This window comes from Haliotis rubra, unplaced genomic scaffold (assembly GCF_003918875.1).
Source record: "Haliotis rubra isolate DU_JTF1 unplaced genomic scaffold, ASM391887v1 Scf384, whole genome shotgun sequence".
Taxonomy (NCBI): domain Eukaryota; kingdom Metazoa; phylum Mollusca; class Gastropoda; order Lepetellida; family Haliotidae; genus Haliotis; species Haliotis rubra.
The window spans coordinates 697709-724398 of NW_025767062.1; the positions used below are offsets into that span (position 1 = coordinate 697709).

Genomic DNA, 26690 nt, shown 5'->3' on the forward strand with positions numbered 1-26690 from the left:
ACAGTTAATCCTTCGAACCTCCAGAAACAGATTCGAACTCAGGTACTCTTGGCATCAATATTGTCCACTGACTTCCAGTATTTAATGATTATACTTACTGGAACATGCAATAACAGTGTCTTCCGTCGAACCTCCAGACACAGATTCCGAACTCAGGTACTTGGCATCAATAGTGTCCACTGACTTCCAGTATTTAATGATTATATTTGGAACATGCAATAACAGTGTTCCTACTTACTGGAACATGCAATAACAGTGTCTTGGAACATGCAATAACAGTGTCTTCCCTCGAACCTCCAGACACAGATTCCGAACTCAGCAACTTGGCATCAATATTGTCCACTGACTTCCAGTATTTAATGATTATACTTAACTCGAACCATGCAATCGCAGATTCTTTAGTCGAACCTCCAGACATAGATTCCGAACTCAGTTACTTGGCATCAATAGTGTCCACTGACTTCCAGTATTTAATGATTATACTTACTGGAACATGCAATAACAGTGTCTTCCCTCGAACCTCCAGAGACAGATTCCGAACTCAGGTACTTGGCATCAATAGTGTCCACTGACTTCCAGTATTTAATGATTATACTTACTGGAACATGCAATAACAGTGTCTTCCGTCGAACCTCCAGACACAGATTCCGAACTCAGTTACTTGGCATCAATAGTGTCCACTGACTTCCAGTATTTAATGATTATACTTACTGGAACATGCAATAACAGTGTCTTCCCTCGAACCTCCAGAGACAGATTCCGGGCTCAGTTACTTGGCATCAATAGTGTCCACTGACTTCCAGTATTTAATGATTATACTTACTGGAACATGCAATAACAGTGTCTTCCGTCGAACTTCCGTCGAACCTCCAGACACAGATTCCGACTGCAACAACTTGTCTTCTTCAGTTAGGTACTTGGCATCAATAGTGTCCACTGACTTCCTTGGCACTCAGGTACTTGGCATAATGTCCACTGACTTCCAGTATTTAATGATTATACTTACTGGAACATGCAATAACAGTGTCTTCCCTCGAACCTCCAGACACAGATTCCGAACTCAGGTACTTGGCATCAATAGTGTCCACTGACTTCCAGTATTTAATGATTATACTTACTGGAACATGCAATAACAGTGTCTTCCCTCGAACCTCCAGAGACAGATTCCGAACTCAGGTACTTGGCATCAATAGTGTCCACTGACTTCCAGTATTTAATGATTATACTTACTGGAACATGCAATAACAGTGTCTTCCCTCGAACCTCCAGACACAGATTCCGAACTCAGTTACTTGGCATCAATAGTGTCCACTGACTTCCAGTATTTAATGATTATAGTATTTACTGAACATGCAATAACAGTGTCTTCCCTCGAACCTCCAGAGACAGATTCCGAACTCAGTTACTTGGCATCAATAGTGTCCACTGACTTCCAGTATTTAATGATTATACTTACTGGAACATGCAATAACAGTGTCTTCCCTCGAACCTCCAGACACAGATTCCGAACTCAGGTACTTGGCATCAATAGTGTCCACTGACTTCCAGTATTTAATGATTATACTTACTGGAACATGCAATAACAGTGTCTTCCCTCGAACCTCCAGAGACAGATTCCGAACTCAGCAACTTGGCATCAATATTGTCCACTGACTTCCAGTATTTAATGATTATACTTACTGGAACATGCAATAACAGTGTCTTCCGTCGAACCTCCAGACACAGATTCCGAACTCAGTTACTTGGCATCAATAGTGTCCACTGACTTCCAGTATTTAATGATTATACTTACTGGAACATGCAATAACAGTGTCTTCCGTCGAACCTCCAGAGACAGATTCCGAACTCAGGTACTTGGCATCAATAGTGTCCACTGACTTCCAGTATTTAATGATTATACTTAACTCGAACCATGCAATCGCAGATTCTTTAGTCGAACCTCCAGACATAGATTCCGAACTCAGTTACTTGGCATCAATATTGTCCACTGACTTCCAGTATTTAATGATTATACTTACTGGAACATGCAATAACAGTGTCTTCCCTCGAACCTCCAGACACAGATTCCGAACTCAGGTACTTGGCATCAATAGTGTCCACTGACTTCCAGTATTTAATGATTATACTTACTGGAACATGCAATAACAGTGTCTTCCGTCGAACCTCCAGAGACAGATTCCGGGCTCAGTTACTTGGCATCAATATTGTCCACTGACTTCCAGTATTTAATGATTATACTTACTGGAACATGCAATAACAGTGTCTTCCGTCGAACCTCCAGAGACAGATTCCGAACTCAGTTACTTGGCATCAATAGTGTCCACTGACTTCCAGTATTTAATGATTATACTTACTGGAACATGCAATAACAGTGTCTTCCGTCGAACCTCCAGACACAGATTCCGAACTCAGGTACTTGGCATCAATAGTGTCCACTGACTTCCAGTATTTAATGATTATACTTACTGGAACATGCAATAACAGTGTCTTCCCTCGAACCTCCAGAGACAGATTCCGAACTCAGGTACTTGGCATCAATAGTGTCCACTGACTTCCAGTATTTAATGATTATACGTTACTGGAACATGCAATAACAGTGTCTTCCCTCGAACCTCCAGACACAGATTCCGAACTCAGGTACTTGGCATCAATAGTGTCCACTGACTTCCAGTATTTAATGATTATACTTACTGGAACATGCAATAACAGTGTCTTCCCTCGAACCTCCAGACACAGATTCCGAACTCAGTTACTTGGCATCAATAGTGTCCACTGACTTCCAGTATTTAATGATTATACTTACTGGAACATGCAATAACAGTGTCTTCCCTCGAACCTCCAGAGACAGATTCCGAACTCAGGTACTTGGCATCAATAGTGTCCACTGACTTCCAGTATTTAATGATTATACTTACTGGAACATGCAATAACAGTGTCTTCCCTCGAACCTCCAGAGACAGATTCCGGGCTCAGTTACTTGGCATCAATAGTGTCCACTGACTTCCAGTATTTAATGATTATACTTACTGGAACATGCAATAACAGTGTCTTCCCTCGAACCTCCAGAGACAGATTCCGGGCTCAGTTACTTGGCATCAATAGTGTCCACTGACTTCCAGTATTTAATGATTATACTTACTGGAACATGCAATAACAGTGTCTTCCGTCGAACCTCCAGACACAGATTCCGAACTCAGTTACTTGGCATCAATATTGTCCACTGACTTCCAGTATTTAATGATTATACTTACTGGAACATGCAATAACAGTGTCTTCCCTCGAACCTCCAGAGACAGATTCCGAACTCAGGTACTTGGCATCAATAGTGTCCACTGACTTCCAGTATTTAATGATTATACTTACTGGAACATGCAATAACAGTGTCTTCCGTCGAACCTCCAGAGACACAGATTCCGAACTCAGGTACTTGGCATCAATAGTGTCCACTGACTTCCAGTATTTAATGATTATACTTACTGGAACATGCAATAACAGTGTCTTCCGTCGAACCTCCAGAGACAGATTCCGAACTCAGGTACTTGGCATCAATAGTGTCCACTGACTTCCAGTATTTAATGATTATACTTACTGGAACATGCAATAACAGCATCAATAGTGTCCACTCTTCCAGTATTTAATGTCGAACCTCCAGACACAGATTCCGAACTCAGGTACTTGGCATCAATAGTGTCCACTGACTTCCAGTATTTAATGATTATACTTACTGGAACATGCAATAACAGTGTCTTCCGTCGAACCTCCAGACACAGATTCCGAACTCAGGTACTTGGCATCAATAGTGTCCACTGACTTCCAGTATTTAATGATTATACTTACTGGAACATGCAATAACAGTGTCTTCCCTCGAACCTCCAGACACAGATTCCGAACTCAGTTACTTGGCATCATAGTGTCCACTGACTTCCAGTATTTAATGATTATACTTACTGGAACATGCAATAACAGTGTCTTCCCTCGAACCTCCAGAGACAGATTCCGAACTCAGGTACTTGGCATCAATAGTGTCCACTGACTTCCAGTATTTAATGATTATACTTTACTGACCATGCAATCGCAGTGTCTTTAACAGATTCCGAACTCAGTTACTTGGCATCAATATTGTCCACTGACTTCCAGTATTTAATGATTATACTTACTGGAACATGCAATAACAGTGTCTTCCCTCGAACCTCCAGAGACAGATTCCGAACTCAGGGTTGTCGATCCTCCTGGAACATTCACACTCAATCTCAATCAGATCCTCCAGGCAGCTTCTCTCACAAGTCTGAATGATAGCAAGCATCAATGGTGTCGTTATAACAGTAAACGTAAAGTGCTCAAAAGCAAAAGCGAATAACAACAGGAATATCATAGGCACATAAGTTTCTGAAGTAATGTTCTCAAAGCGGTAGAAAACAACACTATCAACGACACAGACAGATAATTATCTAAAATGTTGTTTATGCATGAGCGAAAGAGAATAAAAAAAGCAACATCATAATCACATATTTATAAATAGCACATTACATTAGATAAGAATCTGCCTATGTTGTTGCCTTTGTTCTCTTTCGCATTTAGGCACACTACCCGATATAATTATGTTCTTATGCCGTTGCTATTATGCCTTTTCGGTGTTAAGCACATCATTTCAGATATAAATGTGCGTATGTCATTGCTATTATTTCGCATTTGAGATCATTACTTCAGAAAGCTATTTGCTCATGACTTCGCCATTGTTATTCACATTCTCTTTAAATTACTTACATTACTTCTGATAAGTACATGTATGTGGTCAATACGTTTCTATTCCTATTTTCGTTCTCCTTTGAGAACTTTACTTGAGATACCCATGCATGTGCGTATATCGTTGTCGTTTTCTCTTTCCCTGGTAAGAACATATTTTAATCCGAAAGAGAACGACATAAGCACATATTTTTTCAAAATTAACGTGCTTTAAAACGAAAAAAAATGCAACCGATTCATACTCATATTTTGCATGGTCCCATCTACCCAGACATATCCTAACATTCGTAAGGAATGGTTGAATGCTTGGAAAGGTTTTCTGAGAAAATCTTCTTCCGTAAGGGGTGAAAGAAAAGTGGGATACAGAGGCCTTATTTTGAGGTGTATTATTTTGTGCATTCTTCTCTTCGAAAGTCTCAAGCCCGTGAAGATCCGGGTTAGAATTGATCTTCAGTAGCCCATGCCTGTCGTAAGAGGCGACTAACGGGATCGGGTGGTGAGGCTCGCTGACTTGGTTGACACTATTGTCATGTCATCGTATCCAATTGCGAAGATCGATGCGCATGACGTTGATCACTGGATTGTCTGGTCCAGACTCGATTATGCACCGTCCGCCGCTATATAGATGGAATATTGCTACGTGCGACGTACAACTAAACTCACCCACTCACTCACTCAAAAGTCTCGAAAATATTTCTTTCAAGAATTGTCTTCAGTTTATCTTTGTCAAAAACGAACCACAACCCACCAGGTCCCACCCTGTAGTGTTATTTATATACATCGGTTTTGATTGACTAACACATGTTCCGATAATTGGGCGTATTCTTTGATTTAATGAAAAGGCACTCGGAAAATTTGTTTGAAGAGGTCGGTATATCATCTGTGTGTGTTGTAACACGTGATTGTCACATGAATGAAACGAGTTCCAATGTTGGACGTATTTAGGGCTGGTCGAAGGAAGTCTTGCTTACTTGAATGTCGCCGTAGGGGTTGTCGATCTCACAGTTGCCGTACGGGTCGGGCTGATGGATTCGAACTGTCTGAAGAGCAAATAGATTTGGTGAGTTGGGTCTTCAGTCAGAAATAGCACAACGAGAATTGCTTTACACAGCGTACCAATGTACCCCGAGCACGTATCTGTTTCCGTGACACCCGTGAAGATCCGGATTAGAATTGATCTTCAGTAACCCATGCTTGTCGTAAGAGGCGATTACTGGATCGGGTGGTCAGGCTCGCTGACTTGGTTGACATATGTCATCGGATCCCAATTGCGTAGATTGATGTTTATGATGTTGATCTCTGGATTGTTTGGTCCAGACTCGATTATTTACAGACCACCGCCATATAGCTGGAATATTGCTGAATGTGGCGTAAACGTAAAACTCACTCACTCACTCTCTCATAAAACATAATGGCACAGTAATGCGTTGCCACAAAATCGGCAAACACTCTATCTGCCCACAGAGTTACTTCCGCTGACATATACTCACTGGCCTGATTCCAATGGAGGTTTCGAAGCCCGGTGGTGCAGTCAGTCCTTTCTGCATCAGGTTGGGCGGCGAGTCGTACTCATGAACGGCCACACGGATACCGGCGCTGGGCGTCACGAATGGCACGTACTCTTTCTGGTCCACGTTCAGAATCAAACTCAGACCTAAACACAGAAAAAGGCAAATAATTCGAAGTCTTTGATCGGCATTTAGAAGTGATACCCATAAAGGCAATAATTTATGGATGTCAACTTCCTTATGTTGAAGAACACGACTTTGGGGGTATATTCTTACACCTTCATCGGGTGATAAAGAAGTTGACATCCATAAATTCTTGCCTTTTGATAATGCGGAATAAATACAGGATATGCATGGTGAGCATTGCGATCTTACGTTTTTCTTCTCTGAAGCAGTGACCATAGGCTATATATACTTCTACAATCAGCATGACTTTTTGGTTTCATCAGATATCGAACTAATACAGTGACACAGTTTCAATAATTATTAAATCCGTGAAGATTCGGGGTCTTCAGTAACCCATGCTTGTTGTAAGAGGCGACTAACGGGATCAGTTGGTCAGCCTTGCTGACCTGGTTGACACATGTCATCGGATCCAATTGCGCAGATCGATGCTCATGATGTTGATCAATGGAATGTCTGGTCCAGACTCGATTATTTACCGTCCGCCGCCATATAGATGGAATATTGCTACGTGCGGCGTTAAACAACAAATAAAGCAAACCAATACTGACTGTCAGTGTATTCCGGCTCTTCTTGACACGCCTCAACATTTCTTACCGACTCTCAAACCAACGTAAAGCCAACTGACTCCTTCATACCCACCAAAGAGTTGGCCAGCGCTGTAGACGTCGAGCGAGCGTGTCCTGTTGTCTCGTGGAAACTGGAAGCAGTTCATGTAGTCGAGGTCGTAGGTCCAAGAGAATTCGCTGAAAGGACACACACCATATCGTATGATGTTGGATCAAAACGACCATGCAATGTCTGCTTGAGTGCGTGCGTGCGTGCGTGCGTGCGTGCGTGCGTGCGTGCGTGCGTGCGTGCGTGTATTATGCTGGATCCTCTCAACAGTGGTGGAAAAAGACAACTTCTTTCGGTATAAACAATGACGGTCTCACAACAATGAAAATATAAGTTTATTCTTTCTCATTTTGGTTGTTTAACGCCGCACCCAGCAGTAGTCAAGCTATATAACGATGGTCTGTAAATAACCGAGCCCGACAATCCAGTGATCACCAGCAGAGACATCGATCTACGCATTTGAGATAAGATGACATGAAAGAGCTTATTCGTGTCCACAAGCCATCGAGACCTCTTCGCTCCTCTGAGAAGTTCCTCTTGTCCTAACCAGTCTCCACAAGCAAGATGGCTGTCAGAACCTTCTCCATTGTTGCACCTCAATAATGGAACACAGAGCCACCATCTGTGAATCCACTGTTAAAAGCCAAATCAAAACCCATCTGTTCGGAACTGCTATAATATTTGAGAACTCCCCCTCACACTTTACTGACTCCTACATATGCGCCAGCGGGCAACTAGACAAATGACTAATAGCCGCTATAAAAATGAATTATACGAAAATAAAATCAGCTAGTCTGACCACCCGATCCCGTTAGTCGCCTCTTACGACAAGCATGGGTTGCTAATGACCATTATTAACAAGGCGGTAGACACTCACCTGTGGCTACAGGGGCTGCCGGCAAAGGTGCAGCTGACGAGGAGCTCAGAGATGGGCTGTGCCAACAGTTGGATGTCCGACGTTTCTGCCAGACCCAGAAGGGTCTCCATCCGAAACTCTTCCGGTGCTTCCGTCAGGAACTGACTCACTGAGCAACGTAAAGCGTGATTTAGGCGTGAAGTACAAAAACGGGGTTGATAAGAGAACAATGTAAAAGTGTATTATTATACTGAACATCATTGAAAACGCACCACTTATAAAAGTTCAGATTATTAAAAGCACGTGTAAGGAATTGATATTGTTTGAGTGGATAATAACAGATGGACGACTGACAAAAACAACAACACAGAAAAGACGCTCATTCATGAAATGTTCCACAGTCAGAAAGGATCAAACACGCGTGGGGTCAAATCGAAAAGTCAATATCGCGTGTGACCGCCATTTGCATTGACACATGCAGTTCAACGTCTCCTCATTGAGTCAATAAGCGTCCGAAAAGAGTTCTTGAGGATGGCATTCCACTTCTGAAGTAGTGCAGCCTCAAGTTCCCGGACGTTTCGTATCTGTTGTCGCCGCGAAAGACTTTGACCAATTTCGTCCCACAAGTGCTCCATTTGGGATACATGTGGCGACTGTGCTGGCCAATGAATAACCTGGATGTGTTGCTGGGCCAGATACTGCATGGAAAGTCTTGTTGTGTGTGCCCGTGCATTGTCCTGTTGAAAAGTATGGACATCTTGGTGGTGACTGAAGACAGATACGATGTGATTCTGAAGAATCTGCTCACGGTAATTAAGGGCATTAACTCTCCCTTGACAGACATGAAGGCAGTCCTGTGATTGTAATTTATTCCACCCCAGACCATGACACTCCCACCACTCAAAGGTCTGTCTGAACCACACACTCATCAGCATAACGTTCACCACGTCTACGCCAAACACGTAATCGGCCGTCAGCATTACGTAGATGAAGACGTGACTCGTCAGTGACTACCACACCATGTCATTGTTGTAACCTTTACTGAAAATGACTGCTAGCCCATTGTAAACGCTCATTACGGTGTCCGTCAGTCAGAATTGGTCCAACGTAAGGACGTCGAGCATGGAGCCCTGTAGCGCGTAGACGGCGTCGCATGAATTCAGCGCTGATGACCCCCACGTCAACCTTGAACTAGTGCAGCAGTCCTGGCAGTCGGCAGTGTTCAATCACTGATATGGACAAGGTCAATATGGCGATCCTGATTGAGCGTCGTAACACGTTGTTGCCAAGGTCATTGAAGGTCACCGGTGCTGCCTGTCTACTGATGTCGTCTATGAAGCCTAACGATGGTGGAGTGGCCAAGTCCAAGTTGTCGAGCAATATCCCTGCTGCTGGTGCTGTGAATCATGCCTAGTGCACGTTCTCTTTCCTGAGGTGTTAACCTCGGCGTCTCTGTCCTCGTTTCACAATCGTTAGTGAAGCAATGAGAATCGGTTCTCATACACCTGCTTTTAATGTCACAGTCAGTATGATTTCAGAATGAAATTAGCGCTTTTTTTCACGGCGTGGCTGCATGTTGATGCATTTTGGAATTAAGAGTCATAATGTAGACAGGTATTTGTTTCTAACGCATGTTTTTCAACTGGACATGCCCTTCGACTTCATGTTAGTTATATTCATTGATCATTGTCAAGCTGAAATCCATCTTGATGAAAATATGAACAATTTTAGACTGGTGCGTTTTCAATGATGTTCAGTATATTATGATAATTTAAGCCTTACTGTATTGACAAATCTACCTATCAGACAATTGTCAACCTTATTCCATCTGAAAATGTTAACATTCTTTATAAACTTATACACTCCTCCAAAGATTCCTTTCCAAGATAGGTGTAGACCTGATCTTCCACAAGATGCTCAATAACACCTCCCCCCTTGTACATCGAAGATCCATCATTAATTACCTTGCCACGTTTCAAATGAAGAGTATTACATTTGTCTAATCCAATTCTCATGCCAATATCATTAGAACAGGACTCGACAAAGAGAACCAGTTCTTTCAAATTGGTATCTCCTTTGGCAAGGAGCTCGATGTCATCAATGTAAAGGATGTACTTATTTATATGATTATTGCTGATCTGGTCACGCTATAATGAACTAACGTGTAAATATATACCTTCCTTCTATATTTAAAAACCTACTTATCAGATATTTGCCGGCCTTATATCTCCTGACAATATGATATTATTCTTTATAAACTTGTGTTGATTCAAAAGATATTCCCTCTGACCTGGTGTCATTGTCTATGTGTACTATCAGGCGGTGCACAAAGAACAGACATGCTGTATATGAAATTTAAACGCATTGTACTATTAACCTTTTGGCCTCCTGAACGTGATAAACGAACTGAACTGAATGGAAAATTAAATACTATGTAATTACAAGTGGGAAAAGATCAGTCTGAGTGAGAATGACTGGATATGGAAGCCTTTTGCTGCTATATCCAGGGAATAATGACATCGACATCATGTACTACAGTGTGAGTTTTCAGTCAAGATGAGACCATCTTGCAATGATGTCGGTTTACTATCTGCTTAAAACACACGAGGAGAACCCTCCTCAGTGTGTCCCTTGTGATGGTTCTCATATCGTGATATATCGTGCTCCACTGTGACTGTCCAATTGCAAGGAATTCACAATTATCAAGTAGTAAACCAGAAAGATCTGTTTAACCGTGCAATCTTGCATCTTATGAGTGAGTGAGTTTTGTTTTACGCCGCTTTTAGCAATGTTCCGTCGGGGAACACCAGGAATGTGCTTCTCACATTGTACCTATGTGGGGAATGGAACACGGGATTCAACGTGACGAATAAACGCTTATATATTTCTGTGCATATCAGTTAGTTTCTAATTGACTCCTATCAATTGATCTAGCTCCTTGTCAAAATGACAACACCGTACATATTCTATATAGGAGTTCGAAGGAAACACTCTCCTCTCATGTTGCTGTGAAGTTTAGGTAATAAGTCAAGTTACCTGAGAATTCACTAGGTTCATCAGTGTAATAATCGTCTTGAGTGTCATTTGCAGCGTCAGGGTCGACACGTGCCTGAAGTAAACATGAAGTACGCATCATGCTATGTCAACTGACTTGCAACGTGTAGTAATGTTATATGGCAAAACCGCATCCCTGAAATATGAGAACAGTATAACAAATCTATACAATTATCAGAAGAGTATTACAAATTTATTCAAATATCAGAAAAGTCTAACAAATCTATTCATGAGAATCACTGGAATACATAAGAAACGTAAACAAATCTATACAATTATCAGAAGAGTATTACAAATCTATTCAAATATCAGAATATTCTAACAAATCTATTCATGAGAATCACTGGAATATATAAGAAATGTAAAACAAATCTACACAATTTTCAGAAAAGTATTACAAATCTATTCAAATATCAGAATATTCTAACAAATCTATTCATGAGAATCACTGGAATATATAAGAAATGTAAAACAAATCTACACAATTTTCAGAAAAGTATTACAAATCTATTCAAATATCAGAATATTCTAACAAATCTATTCATGAGAATCACTGGAATATATAAGAAATGTAAAACAAATCTATACAATTTTCAGAAAAGTATTACAAATCTATTCAAATATCAGAATATTCTAACAAATCTATTCATGAGAATCACTGGAATATATAAGAAAAGTAAACAAATCTATACAATTATCAGAAGAGTATTACAAATCTATTCAAATATCAGAAAAGTCTAACAAATCTATTCATGACAATCACCGGAATATATAAGAAAAGTAAAACAATTCTACACAATTATCAGAAGAGTATTACAAATTTATTCAAATATCAGAATAGTCTAACAAATCTATTCATGAGAATCACTGGAATATACGAAAAGTCTAACAAATATGTACAATTATCAGAAAAGTATAACAAATCTATTAGAATATCAGAAACGTATAACAAATCTTGATATTCACTGAAATATACGAAAAGTATAAACAAATCTACTCTTGAGATTCACTGGAATATAAGAAAAGTACAAAAATTCTATTCTTGAGAATCACTGGAATATAACAAAAGTATAATAAATCTTTCCTCGAGAATCATAGGAATATAAGAAAAGTATAGAAAATATATTCTAGAGAAATATAAGAAAAGTATCAATCTTTCCCCGAGAATGACTGGAATATAAGAATTGCATAGCTAATCTATTCCTGAGATTCACTAATATATAAGAAAAGCATAACAAATCTTTTCAGGAAAAATGCAGGTAAAGTGAAGAATTAAGATGCACCACCCTCGTTGATAGGTTGGTGTTTCAGAACTGTTTCAGGTAAAGTGAAGAATGGGAATGCATTCCTCTGCGATAGGTTGTGTTTCAGAACTGCTTAAGGTAAAGTGAAGAGTGGGCCTGCATCCCTCTGCGATAGGATGGTGTTTCAGAAATGCTTCAGGTTAAGTGAAGAATGGGCCTGCATCTCTCTGCGAGAGGATGGTGTTTCAGAAATAGTTCAGGTAAAGTGAAAATGAAGCTCTATAAGTCTACGATAGGTTGGTGCTTCAGAACTGATTCAGGTAAAGTGAAGAATTAAGATGCACCACCCTCGTTGATAGGTTGGTGTTTCAGAACTGCTTCAGGTAAAGTGAAGAATAGCATCCCCTGCATCGGAAATGCCCTCTGCGAAATGAAGCTCTATAAGTCTACGATAGGTTGGTGCTTCAGAACTGATTCAGGTAAAGTGAAGAATTAAGATGCACCACCCTCGTTGATAGGTTGGTGTTTCAGAACTGCTTCAGGTAAAGTGAAGAATAGGCCTGCATCCCTCTGCGATAGGTTGGTGTTTCGGAAATGCTTCAGGTAAAGTGAAGAATTAAGCTCCATCAGTCTGCGATAGGTTGGTGCTTCAGAACTGATTCAGGTAAAGTGAAGAATTAATATGCACCACCCTCGTCGATAGGTTAGTGTTTCAGAACTGCTACAGGTAAAGTAAAGAATGTGCCTGCATCCCTCTGCGATAGGTTGGTGTTTCAGAAATAATTCAGGTAAAGTGAAGAATGGGCCTGCATCCCTCTGCGATAGGATGGTGTTTCAGAACTGCTTCAGGTAAAATGAAGAATGGGCCTGCATCCCTCTGCGAGGGGTTGGTGTTTCAGAACTGCTTCAGGTAAAGTGAAGAATAGGCCTGCATCCCTCTGCGATAGGAATGTGTTTCAGAAATGCTTCAGGTAAAGTGAAGAATGGGCCTGCATCCCTCTGCGATAGGAATGTGTTTCAGAAATAATTCAGGTAAAGTGAAGAATTAAGATGCACCACCCTCGTTGATAGGTTGGTGTTTCAGAACAAATTCAGGTGAAGTGAAACAGCTCTGTGGCTTCCTGTACATACTATAAATACCTCTGTAACTACTGACTTTATTCACCCGATGAACGGGCCAGTATTAGCCCAGAAACGCCGTGTGTAAATAATAAGGAAGTTGCACATCCATACCATGTGTATTGTATTAGGTGAAGTGAAGTTCAAACATGCATCAGCCTGCGATAGGTTATTGTTTCACAAATGTTTCAGGTGAAGTCAACAGTATACCAACCTACTGCATCTGACTGCTGTACACTACAGTTTCAATTTAAGACAACTGTGCGTCTGATTGCGTTAAGTCGGGGATAAGAGACCTCTTTCGTATGTGTTTGAGCAACGCAACAGTTTCAGGTAAACGTAAGGGTGCACCTACCAGTCCTGTTTGCGGTGTGCCACCAAATTGTTCCAGTGAGATGTTGAGACTCTTGGAAAACCGTCTGAGAGTTTCCATGGGGAACTGCTGATTTTGTATTTTGGAGTACTTGAATGGATTCAGGTTGCATAGAGTGACGGTCGGGAACTCGAGACTGCGGGAGTGTATCGTAGTCTTGGTCGTAACAGGACGTCTGGAATAAATACGTGATTTTGATGTTAACGCCAATTTCCATACAGAAAGCAAATAGAATTTGCACTAGTTTCGATGCTCCATTCCACGAAAACAAACAAAACATTGAGTTGGAAGTCGCTTTTCAAGGCATCAACAATCGTGGATCTTGTGAAACATCTGTTGTATCCAAAATATAATCAACAGTTTATTGTAGTAAATAGAAGCGACAAAACTATTTCCACATCCACTAGAAACTCTGCTAAAATCAGCGTCGACTGTACCATTCTGACTATATATCATGAGTATGTATTGATTTCAGCAGTATTACAACTACACAATGTTGTTTGTAAACAATGGAGCCTCGACGACACAATCCAGTGACTGTCACTACGCGATACGATGACAGAGCACGCGTTTATGAATCACATTGAATAGTGATGATGATGCCAGGGGTTCTTGAAAAGGTGACCGGTGGCACCCGTCATTAACACATGCAAAGTCTCGTCAGTATTCACTGAACTATTTTGGGAACGTATGGTACAAGGCAAATTATGGAACGGGACTAGGGTTATACCGGTTGCAGAGATCATAGAGTTTAGTCCGTTATGAAAGCATATAATGTGCTATAAAATGATGTTACTATATGACAAAGAAGATAAAAAGAATTGGATAACGGATGTCAAGCACCTACTTGTTTCAACTGGATTTAATAATTTATGGTTTGAACAAAGGTTGATTTTTACCAGCTAAAATGGTTGAAAACAATTTCAATATATACAAAATGTAATTATTACTCAGTCGTTAAAACTCACATTTATACTGTACCTTACTTTAACATGTGTTAATATTAAGAAATGTACAATATTGTTAGCTCGTTTCCGTTGTTCATCTCATGATCTGTTAATTGAAAAAGGTAGGTTTATGAAAATCAAAAGAGAAGATAGGATCTACAGATGCTGCAATAATAATACTGTACGTAAAAAATATATCAAAGAATTATATTTTTTCCATCCATCAATTGATAAACTATTCTATTGAATTGTTCAGATGCTTGATGGGCATTTAGAAGTTGGGAGGTAACACAACAACGTATGGTATGGATTTACAACTTCTTTAATATTACATCACGAAGTTTCTTGGCTACTTCTTACCCCTTCATCAGGTGAATGACAGAATATGATACAAGCAGAATATATAGTATGTATTTAAACACACTGGACCATTTATAAGTATACTTTAATTGTGTGAAAATTATTTGTTTGAAATTGCTTAGAACGAAAGTTATTCACTGGTAGTGGAGAGTTATTGATGTACAGTTTAGTGATATAACAAAACTGTGCAAAACCTCTGACAAGACTTCTTAAAAGTCATCTAGTTAAAATACTAGAAATGATTGCCTGGTGTTTTGGACAGATTCGTAAGTAATACAAATAAGTAAATACGGTAAAGTAATGATATACAATGTCATTATAATCTAGTATTTCATCCAATCAACGTTCAGTACTAGTGATATCAAAGTACGATTTACACAATTCAGAGTGTATGCAAGTAAACAATTACTAAATGATTCCTATAACATCCATTTGATTGAATTCTTAGTTTCTTGGCTCTTGTTATGAGACATACTTCTTTCTTAGATATCATGTCTATTTAACGGATTATTTCTGCCAGTAACACAGCACAATAAAAGGACGTATTTCAAAATACTCCTTTGGTTTTGCCGATTCCTTTCGTCTCTTTGTCAGTAACCACTGTTTTAAGGTAGACAATGTGTATGCTTTTATGTTTGTCTAGATTTGTCTAAATTGCTAACGGCTGAAGGGATGGTGTAAATCCAGCTAGGGTCCATGCAGGGAGCAAATGTACTGTAAATCCCCATGGTCACTAATTAGGTTGTTGGCAACCAATAGCCTGTTTTATATTGTTTTGTCATTTATAGCTTAAATGTTTTAGAGTTCAATAGAGTTTAAAATGTATATATCTGTGATAAACTAGTTGTTTTACTGTCCTTCGTTGACAGGTTATAATAATTTACCTTTAATTGGTATGAATCTATAACATGATATACTAACGATATGGTTGAAGTACTGCCGATGTGACTTAAAATCTTAACTCACTCACTCACTCATCTCTTTGTCACATCCATAATTTTAGCAATTTTCATTACATATACCTGTGATGAATATTGTAATTTGTAAAGCCTGAATTCATTTGCAAGGGTTTTTGGGAAGTTCTCAACATTTGTTGATTATCTTGTTCAGCAAGAATGAGTGTTTCTCAAGTTTGTTTCCTTGGTACATATTGCTCAATTTGTTATTTCTAATTTTGGATGCGACATTACCCAATCACAAATCAACATGAGGACATTTTATGACAATCTGTCTGTATCTGTCCCTTTGTGATGTCAAGACACGTTATTTCACAGCATGACTTATGAAGCAACGTATTTTGTGTCAAAAGAATTTCAGCTAACTGTGAATTGCAAATATATTTATTTCCTTTCATGGCTAAAACATGTCACTTCATATATGGTTGTGTGATTTGTAAAATAAAACGTATATTATTACGTAACACATACTATATTTGGGATTACACTTTCTCAGTAAAGTACAGATTCTAGTACTTTATGTGTGGTTGAATTCCATCCGGGATTCGAACCCAAACCGGCAGATTTCGGCACCTAATCGCCACCAAACAAAGTCAGCCGTCTAGCCCACTCAGCCATCGTCGCTTCCACAAAAATGCAAGTCGGACACCGGGTTGTGTTGACGGTCTCATGCCGGGAAGGCTAAACTATATATATTTTCTCACTTTCTCAGTAAAGTCTATTACTATTTGTTTTGTTAAGTCCCATCCGGGGTGTGTCATTGTGTACGCATATATATTATTTACGGTTGTGTCCCATAGTAATTTTTCGCTGATGGAATGAAACAGATTGTTGGTTCTAAAAGAGTAGAAGTCATGATTTCAACATATAATTTCGATTATAGAATATTTGAGATTTAAACACTGGTAGTTCAAGTCGGATATGTCTGTCATGAGACTAGCCATTCAAATATTAAAACCTTTGGGGAGGACAATTTGCTGCATTTGGGGCTGAATATAAGATTTAAGATTTTGTGCAGGTCTGGTTATATCCTTGGTCAAACTCTATATTCCAGATGCTCAAATTAACAGGAGAGATCAGAAGATGACATATATACCCCGGCCCTCACAAAAACGAAACGACAAATCATCATCATCATCATCATCATCTCACTGACGCGTTAAGCCAAGCCTGTTGAGAGAATTTCTATCTAATCTTTTTGTACAAATACAAGAGCAGTTATTGAGCTGTCACAGTATCCCCATGGCATTAGAACAACTGTATTTTTGAATTTCTATGGAACCGGAAAGCATATAAATTCTTAAATCCTTAAAGAGCAAAAGGCACCAGTTGATCTTTGTGGGGAAAGAATACTTATTTATTTGAGAGATGTGGTCCGGACAGATACACCACCATCAACGTCAAGCTCATTGCCATGGAAACGAAAAGAACAATTTTTAAAACAAATTGTTAATAGCACCACTGTGGGTCTGTCTGATATTGATGTCTAGATATTGAACGGTATTTTATTTCTGCTCCATGGAAATATTAAGCCCACATTCCGTTAATAGCCAATGGCATCTCTATAGGGTCTATTTGATAAGTCTGGTTGAATGAAAACATTGAACAGTTTTCGAATTATGCTTCGTGACCGTATACTATATTAGATTATATTGTAAACCTCCTAAATTTCTCTTAATCGGATTGGCTGAAGCGTCACCTGGACGACTTGACGACCTCACGTGACAATCCGCAGGCTAAACATAGAATGGTAAGCGTTCTATTCCCTTGTATGGTGTTGAACGCTATATTGCGGCGATCAGCAAATAATCCGAGTGTCCGATGCAGCTACACGAGCAAGGCATCGCTACGTTCAGGAAATCTATAAGATAACAAAGGAAACTTGAAAAGTTAATTTTAACTACCGTCCCCGATGGAAACTTAAAACTCTAAGTTTAACTACCGTCCCCGCGGACCTGTGATAAGTCATTGACATATCTGTGCATTGTCCTAAATCAGTGGCTCAAAGTCAAGCTCTTCTCACACCCCAGCTAGGGGGCGGGGCTTATCCGCCATGGCTGGATCGATCCAATGTAATGTCCTCACGAGTACCTGTCAATTCAAGAGGAACAAGGAAATCTGAAGCCCGAGCAGAAATGGACGACAGTGATTTTCGCTGATACCAAATCAGCCATGTCTCAGTACCTCACCGTTAGATCCATGTGAATGGCCTGGGACTAGATGACGATAAATTCTATAAGCAGTAATATAGCAAGATGGCACTTGCTTCTACTTGTAAACTGAAATAGTGCTGTATAGTATACACATCATGTATTCGAGCCAATTATCTTTCATGAAATAGACAAATCAAGTTCTTGAAAGGCATTTAGAAGTTGGACGGACATTTTATGGATAACAACTTCTTTTTATTCGTTATACTAATAAAGAATAAAAAGAAGTTGTTATCAATAAAAACGTGTCATGTATTCAGAATCAAAGCATGTTCAATTTAAAAATGTTGTAAAACCAGCTCAGGCACTTATTTCATTCGAAATTTTCAATATAACTAATCCTGTAAAAGTTGCAAGCCTGTTGAAACCATTGTTACTTGTCGATGTTTATTCGAAATCAATGCTCCAAGTTCTGTCTTCACTGTTCCAGATAAATAATTCAAAAATCCCTGTCACTCGGCACAGTCATTGCGCATTCATCAGACTGTACTTGCCATTATGAACAGATGACTGCACATAAGTCTTTTGTTCATTGCTATTTGTTTAACGATTGCACCAGTGGCGATTCTGAATATTTCATTAGCCAGATTTCACAACTTTTGAGGGTCAGTTGAGCATGGTCATTTTATCAAGATATTGATGAGTGTAAGATGAATCTTGTTCAGAAATTGTTTGATCAATTATTTTCTCCAACACAATGAAGTACATATTGCTATTATACAATACGATGTAACAGTTACAACACTCTCTGGTAAAGGAAGATTATTGTCTGATACCGGTTCAGATGAGTAGAAATGAGTACTTGCAAAGTTTACAACACTCTCTGGTAAAGGAGGATTATTGTCTGATACCGGTTATGAAAGCGTGCCCAAGCTGGAGATGAGTTTCGAAGGGCTACTGGTGTTAGAGCAGGTGGACAGATGATACGTAATCGGCAGCACACATTGGACCTGTGTGCCTGACATCTATGTGTTATCTCACAATTAATCGAACGTCACATTGGTGTGCAGAGCGGCAACGTTGGACTAATCGTCGTTGGACAAACGTTATATTTTCGGATGAATCAAAGCTTACTTAGGACCTAATTACAAGTGTAGCAGTGTGGCAGAATGGAATGAGCGCTTTCACGCCGTTAACGTTAGACAGAATGATCGTTTTGAGGAAGGCTCAGTAATGTAGTTAGACAGAATGATCGTTTGGAGGAAGGCTCAGTAATGTAGTTAGACAGAATGATCGTTTTGAGGGTGGCTCAGTGAATGAGAATTTAGTTTGAGAGGGTGGCTCGTAGTTAGAATGATTCCAGCAGTGATGTAGTTATGGCGTTTTGAGGAAGGCTCAGTTAGACATAAAATCCAGTGATCAAGTTAGATGAGCATCGATCTGCGCAATTGGGAAGGATGACATGTGTCAGACATGGTTTTGAGAATGAGTTAGTCGCCGTTACGAGGAAGGCTCAGTGATGTAGTTCGCCCGTTTTGAGGAAGGCTCAGGGATGTAGTTAGACATATTCTACCCCGGATCTTCATGGGTCGGGTGGCTCAGTAATGAAGTTAGACATAATGATCGTTTTGAGGAAGGCTCAGTAATGAAGTTAGACAGAATGATCGTTTTGAGGAAGGCTCAGTAATGTAGTTAGACAGAATGATCGTTTTGAGGAAGGCTCAGTAATGTAGTTAGACAGAATGATCGTTTTGAGGAAGGCTCAGTAATGTAGTTAGACAGAATGATCGTTTTGAGGAAGGCTCAGTAATGTAGTTACACAGAATGATCGTTTTGAGGGTGGCTCAGTAATGTTGTGGGGTGTGATATCCATGATTTGAAGAACACCGTCACATGGACATGTGGTTAGGCACTACTCCGGTAACAACACTCTGGAAGCACACGTGGTGGGCATCGTTTGTGTTACCGGATGACAAAGCAAGACCACACAGGGCTTGTATTGCTGTTGAGTACCTTCAGCAGGACACAACCATGTATCCATGGCGAGTACTGAACCACAGACCACTCTCAGCGACAATCGTGGTGCCCTGAAGGAAGAACTGAGTTGACATTGGACGATTGATTACGGGTGCTGAAACACACCAGCACCATGTTTGATTCAAACTCCCAAACACAACAGCCTAGTGCATGTGGAAGACAGACTTCCCTTGCAGCTTGTGGCAACTGAGCACTGGCAGTTGTGAATCGGTTTCGAAGGATTTGGAGCACAACATATCGGTCATCTCCCTTGATGTTTTTTCTGGGTCTCTCAGAGCGAGGTCTGTCCTGTACTCTACCAGTGGCCTGGAATCTGTCCTACAGTCTGTGAATGACAGAGGGAGACACCTGAAGGTGGCGAGCAACACTTTTTATGGATTCACCATCCTGTAACCATGCAATGCACTGTTTCTGTCGTGCGCGCTTAACAGTTTGCTGTTCATGGTGAAGAAGTTGTGAAGCTTCAATGCTGACTGACTGAGTTTAGTTTTACGCCGCTTTTAGCAATATTCCAGCAATATCACGGCGGGGACACCAGAAATGGGCTTAACACATTGTGCCCATGTGGGGAATCGAACCCGGGCCTTCGGCGTGACGAGCCAACGCTTTAACCACTAGGCTACCCCACCGCCCGCTTCAATACTGTCTGTAGCTTCTTTTAAAGGAAACGTTGCCACTAGCTGCATGGGAAGTCTGCCTTCCACATGCACTAGGCTGTTGTGTTTGGGCGTTTGAATCAAACACGGTGCTGGTGTGTTTCAGCACCCTTGTTTTTCGCTGATTTTGACAAATTTTCATTTCACTCAAACTCAACGAATATTGAATCAGTTGCTTCACTGCATGTTCCAACATGTCGCCGAAAGTGCCCATTAAGCACACAAAAAAGTTACATTTACCTTAGAGAATAAATGAACTCACCACGTTTAAGTTTATAGATGACTATCAAATTTTAGGGTGTTCCCATACTTTTTGTTTGTATATTTTACTAGGAAAGTCATCCATTTTGTCAAACAGTCTTGTTGAGTTTTCTGCCACTCCAAATCTTTGTTCTATAAATCTAAATATGTTACGTGGGTAACCAAGTAGACTTTTAATAGTTATTTGATGGTTATTCAGTGATATTATACCATCGATCTACCCGAAGCTTAAGTTAAACTTTTAAGCTAAATAACCTGCTTTGACTTTCCCAATCCGAGTGAAAATTCTGATTTTATTTTTCAAGATGCTGGTCAGAATGTTTGGGGATCACAATTGGTGTAATACGATGACACGTTATCGACCGAATCATTGACTGCTCTCGATCAAGTTGACCATCTTAAACGAGTTTGTGTGCTGGCGATTAGGTGCCTGACTCTGAGGGTGTGGGTTATAATTCCGGACGGGACTGAACCCAACAAAAGTACTAGAATCTGTACTTTACTAGGAAAGTGTAATCCCAAACATAACATATGTTACAAGGATTAACACATTTAACAAGGCAGGACGAATAATAGGTTTCCTCCCACAGGCAGTACTCACGTCAAAATGATGTATAATTTTAGGAGCCTACGAGACATATTAATGATTCATGTATTAAGACTGTCACTTTTCACAATGTCTAAATAAAATTACATTCAATTGACCATATATTATTGACAAATTTAAAAGCAGAAACATGTTTTCGCAATGTTATTGACAAAAATCCCCAATTCTCGGACACATCCCGGTAATGAGTCCACAGCTTAATGGCCAAAGTGCCAACTAACGTACACCTAAGTTACTATTAACATCTTTTCGAGTGACCGTGTAATGTAAGTCAAGTGATATCTCAGCTTTCGTCGCCTGGATCTTCACGCTCGAACACGATTATCAATGCCATAAATATATGCTCGAGAAAGTTTTGTCACACGAAGGTGGACGCATTGGTGGCGATCTGTCACTTAACACGGATATACTATTGATGTCCAAAGCTGTCGAACGACACCTAACATCAAACAAATCTCCTCGCGTGTTATTGATGTTAGGCTTCGAAAACGGAGGTATTTCCCACAGCTGTGTCAAGTTACCGAGCGGAAAGCCATGGTCATCGGGAATAGGCAACCATACATATCATTTAACAAATATTTTAATAATAATTTTCCGATTACGTAAAAATGAAAGTCTAAAAGAAATAGGTAAGTGGATAGATATGGCTTTCTTCTTCTTTTATCTGGACATAAATGTGTAAGCTTCTATGTCCATTAAAAACAACATATTTATGTTGTAGTTGTATTAATTGATAAATAGAGAATTTCGCCAAAGTGTCAACTGGTATCAGTTATATCAACACGAGTTGATAAAAGTTACAAAGGAAGTGTGTTTTTACTTTTATGAACAAGTGTTGATATATTTGATATCAGAAAACATGAGGGTGAGATTCTATTTAACATAAAAAATCACTCTTCATTGGTTTTCAATGAAAACTGCACATCTCTGAACACGGTACTGCCATTAGATTTGCAGTGCAGCGATGTCATAGCACTATCAGGGTATTGTACAAAATCTACTGTCAAAACGATTATCTCATTGGAGATATCGTTTGATCTCACAAAAGCAATATCTCTAGTGGAACACAGTTTATGATAATACAATCAACTTACATCTGTATCACACAGTATAAATAGAAGTTTCTAATGGTGTATGACATGTAGTAACAATTATGTTTTACAAGCCGATATTTTCCGACTCTTACCCGGACTTCCCACATCGAATTAGACTAAAGTATCCATATTGGGTGAAACGAAATAGTCCCAATACCGTAACAGGTAACCTGGGTCCCCTTCGACTTGTCGTAACTCTATAGTTTATCATTGGCTTACGAATGACGTTTTGTGGATCGAGACCCAGAGCCTGTTTCCGTGAAACATTACAGTTCAACTACCAGAAAGAAAATCCGTTCTAGTCTTCGATTTATACGGATGCGTCGCTGTAATAGGCAACCATGCAACAGTTGTCGGTAGGTTTGTCAGCGGAATAAAATAAAGTGATGAAAAGACCCATTTAATTTTAAGCATTTTCTCCCGAGTTTTGGGGAGTTGGCAGATTTGTTAAACGTTAAAGAAGGTAATAGAACTCTGACCTGGAAGGTCGATAATCTGACATCAACCGTTAACACATAAACGATGTATATTGTTTTGACCGATGTATACTTGCTGGCGTACTGGATCTATTATCGCATGTGGAAAAGGACGTATGGTGAGGTTGATTGGCCAAAACATGGGACACCAGATGGATTGAATTGATTGTTACACAGGATCGCCCACATAAAAAACTGATTGACTCATTGTTTATCTTGACTGACTCACCTATGGCACTGGTTAGAGACATGGATGCATACAGTTAATCCAGGATGCTCTGAAGCCGAATATTACACCTTTGATACTGACAAACTCACCTCTAACACTTTTGATACAAATTGCAATATATGTTAAGCTAGTATATGCACATCCTTTTGACTCACATTCTTATCTCTCTTCTGATACTGGCTGACTTGCCTCTGATTCTGTTTGCATTCCTCTGATACTAGTTGACTCACCTCTGGACATGTGAAGAACCGGGTTAAATTGGTTGATGCATGCAACCATGTCCACAATACCAGATCCATGGTTGTATGGTAATGCGTCAAGTGGTCCTATAGCTGAGATCAGTGCTAAATTGCAAATCAAATGTCTTACTTCTGATTCTGTATGATTCTCCTCTGAATCAGAGTCACTCTCCTTGTATATTGGTTGACGCACCTGAACTTGATTTACTTTATTCGTATACTGGTTGACTCTCCTCTGAATTTGATTCACTTCCCTCCCGTATTTGTTGACTCACCTCTGGCATGGGTTGACTCACATCTGATACTGTTCTACTTACCTCTGAAACAGGGTCGCTTGCGTTGTATGCTAGTTGACTCACCTCTGAATTCGATTCACGTCATTCGTATACTGGTTGACTCCCCTCTGAAACTGATTTAGTTTCCTCGTATACTGGTTGATACTGGTCAACTCACATCTGACATTGTTTGACTCACCTCTGATACTGTTCGACCCACATCTGATACTAGTTGACTAACCTGTGATACTGTTCGATTTACCCCTGATACTCGTTGGCTCCCCCTTGATACTGGTTGACTCATCTCTGATACCGGTTGACTCACCTCTTATACACCTCTGATACTGATTGACTCACCTCTAATACTGGTTGACCCATCTCTGCTACCGGTTGACTCACCTCTTACACACCTCTGATACTGGTTGACTCACCTCTAATACTGGTTGACCCATCTCTGATACCGGTTGACTCACCTCTTACACACCTCTGATACTGGTTGACTCACCTCTGATACGGTTTGTCTCACCTCTGATACTTATTGACTCACCTCTGATATTGGTTGACTCACCTCTGATACTGGTTGATCAGCTGCCACACCTGCATAAGGATGTTTCCTGTTGCACACAAGAGAAGCAGAAGCCAAATCACTTTGAAAAGCCAGTGACTCTTTGCGTGTAGTTTGCGGACGCCATGAGCTGATGTATTGTCCGCAAAGTCGCCCAGCATCTGCAAAGCAGACACCCTCTTACCAGCGGCCATCTTCAAAATGATGCTTGTGTGAGAAAAGGAACAACGATTGTGTTGTCGCATGGGACTGTTCATCTTTAATGATATCTGAAAGCGGGATTGCGTACCTTTGTCCTGTGTATAGTACAGTTAAGTGTCATATTCATTATTCATACAAGTAAACTAAACACATTTCAGTTGTATTGTCCAATAGGTAAGAGCTTGAAGTTAAGAGGTAATTTACTGGAAAGCATTTTTTACGGGCTGATTTTCGTTATATTCCAGTGTTAAGCGACCCTTCTGTTTCAGATTCACAATAGCTATGTAGTTGGGATACCTCATTCAAGTTCAACACGGATGTTGTATGCAACCTTAAGACACAGATAGTATCTTCTAGAACGACTTTAGGAGACGTGTAACGCAGATACCATGTTCAAATTCCCTGACATCACTACGATGGTACGTGGCAGTAATTGCCAGGAATAACACTGAGTGGTTGAGCAATGGTTGGGTGACCATCCAGAGAAGTTCGGTTATTTGGGATGTCGTCAGCAAAGAGACTATGCTTGTTTTCCAAGTCTCTTTGAAAATCTGATCTCTGACATCTCACTAATAATTGATTCAAATGGTCTTAGTACGAATGCCTATGGGACGGACGGACGGGCAGTGGGTTAACCAAGATAACTGATGCATGCCATTGTGTCCTAATTGTTATGTATGAGTGAGTGAGTTAATATTTAACGTCACGTCGGCAATATCTCAGCCATATCGTGGCGAGAACATATTTGACATTCAAATGGAATATATGTACATGATAAAAAACCTGTCTACGAAGGACAGTAAAACAACTAGAATATCACAATTACAACTAAAACTGGTGTGGAAAGTTAAAACTAATAGCACTATTTGGACAATACAATATAAAAACTGGCTATAGATCGCCAACAACTGCGATGACAAAATGACAAGAATACTACATTTAAAACAGCTGGGAAACTTAAATTTTCTTTGAATGTTTCGGGACTTACGTACCCTCTTAGGAGGACAATAATTTTACGCTACTTCAACCCCCTTTGAGGGTACAGCCACTAACAATCTCAGTTACTAATCTAAACTACCAATAATAAAATATGTATCTATTTACAAATCAGTTAACAAGTCTAATTCTTTTAAAAATGCAATAATTAAATGAGAACTTATATTAGTAAAAAGATCCTTCATGGTTCGTGATTTGAAATAGTTATCCCTTGTGATGGAATATTCAACACAGTCAAGCAAGACATGCTTGATCGTGATTCTTTCATCACAAGGGATACAAAACGGAGGATCCTCACCTTTTAATAGGTACTCATGAGTATATCTTGTGTGGCCAATACGACATCGTCGTATGATGACCTCTTCAAATCTGGACTGACAACCCAAGTAGGTGTAACCGATAGTTGGTTTTATTGTATGTAATTTATTGATACCTAGTTGGGTGTCCCACTTCTTTTGCATCAGATCACGGATATAAGATCTAATAGCAGCTTTGTAATCAGAGTATGGGATCAGAAGTGGTGTCACAGATTTGTTGAGTGCTGCCTTAGCAGCAAGATCGGCCATTGTGTTCCCAGAAAAAACCAACTTGGCTGGGTACCCAACAAAAGACGATGTCGCATTGGCCAGTAGCAAGCTCATTATACAATACAAGAATTTCTAATAAAAATGGATGTTTGCAAGAAAGATTTTTAATAGCCTGAAGACACGAAAGAAAATCAGAAAAGATTATGTATTGTTTATATTTACGGTGTTTATTAATATATTTAAGTGCTGTTAATATGGCGTTAGCTTCCGCTGTGAAAATAGAGCTGTTATTTGGTAGTCGAGAAGATGTTGTTCGGGATCCAATGACATTGGCACAAGCAACTGCGCCACCATCATTGGATCCATCTGTAAATAAGGATTTGTATGTGTTACATTTTTTAATTGATTATATTCTT

The 26690-nt window shown here is 39.8% G+C and overlaps 1 protein-coding gene across 1 annotated transcript; it reads right to left on the reverse strand.

The window, feature by feature from the left end:
• Positions 1 to 4153: 4153 nt before the first annotated feature.
• LOC124286472 (amiloride-sensitive sodium channel subunit beta-like) lies at positions 4154 to 24776 on the reverse strand. Its single transcript, XM_046722851.1, has 8 exons — positions 24554 to 24776; positions 13681 to 13873; positions 10945 to 11017; positions 7930 to 8077; positions 7077 to 7180; positions 6234 to 6397; positions 5715 to 5783; positions 4154 to 4285 (listed from the first exon to the last, which is right to left on the reverse strand). The coding sequence occupies exons 1-8, from the start codon at positions 24742 to 24744 to the stop codon at positions 4154 to 4156; spliced, it is 1074 nt and encodes a 357-aa protein (XP_046578807.1). The 5' UTR covers positions 24745 to 24776.
• Positions 24777 to 26690: the final 1914 nt, after the last annotated feature.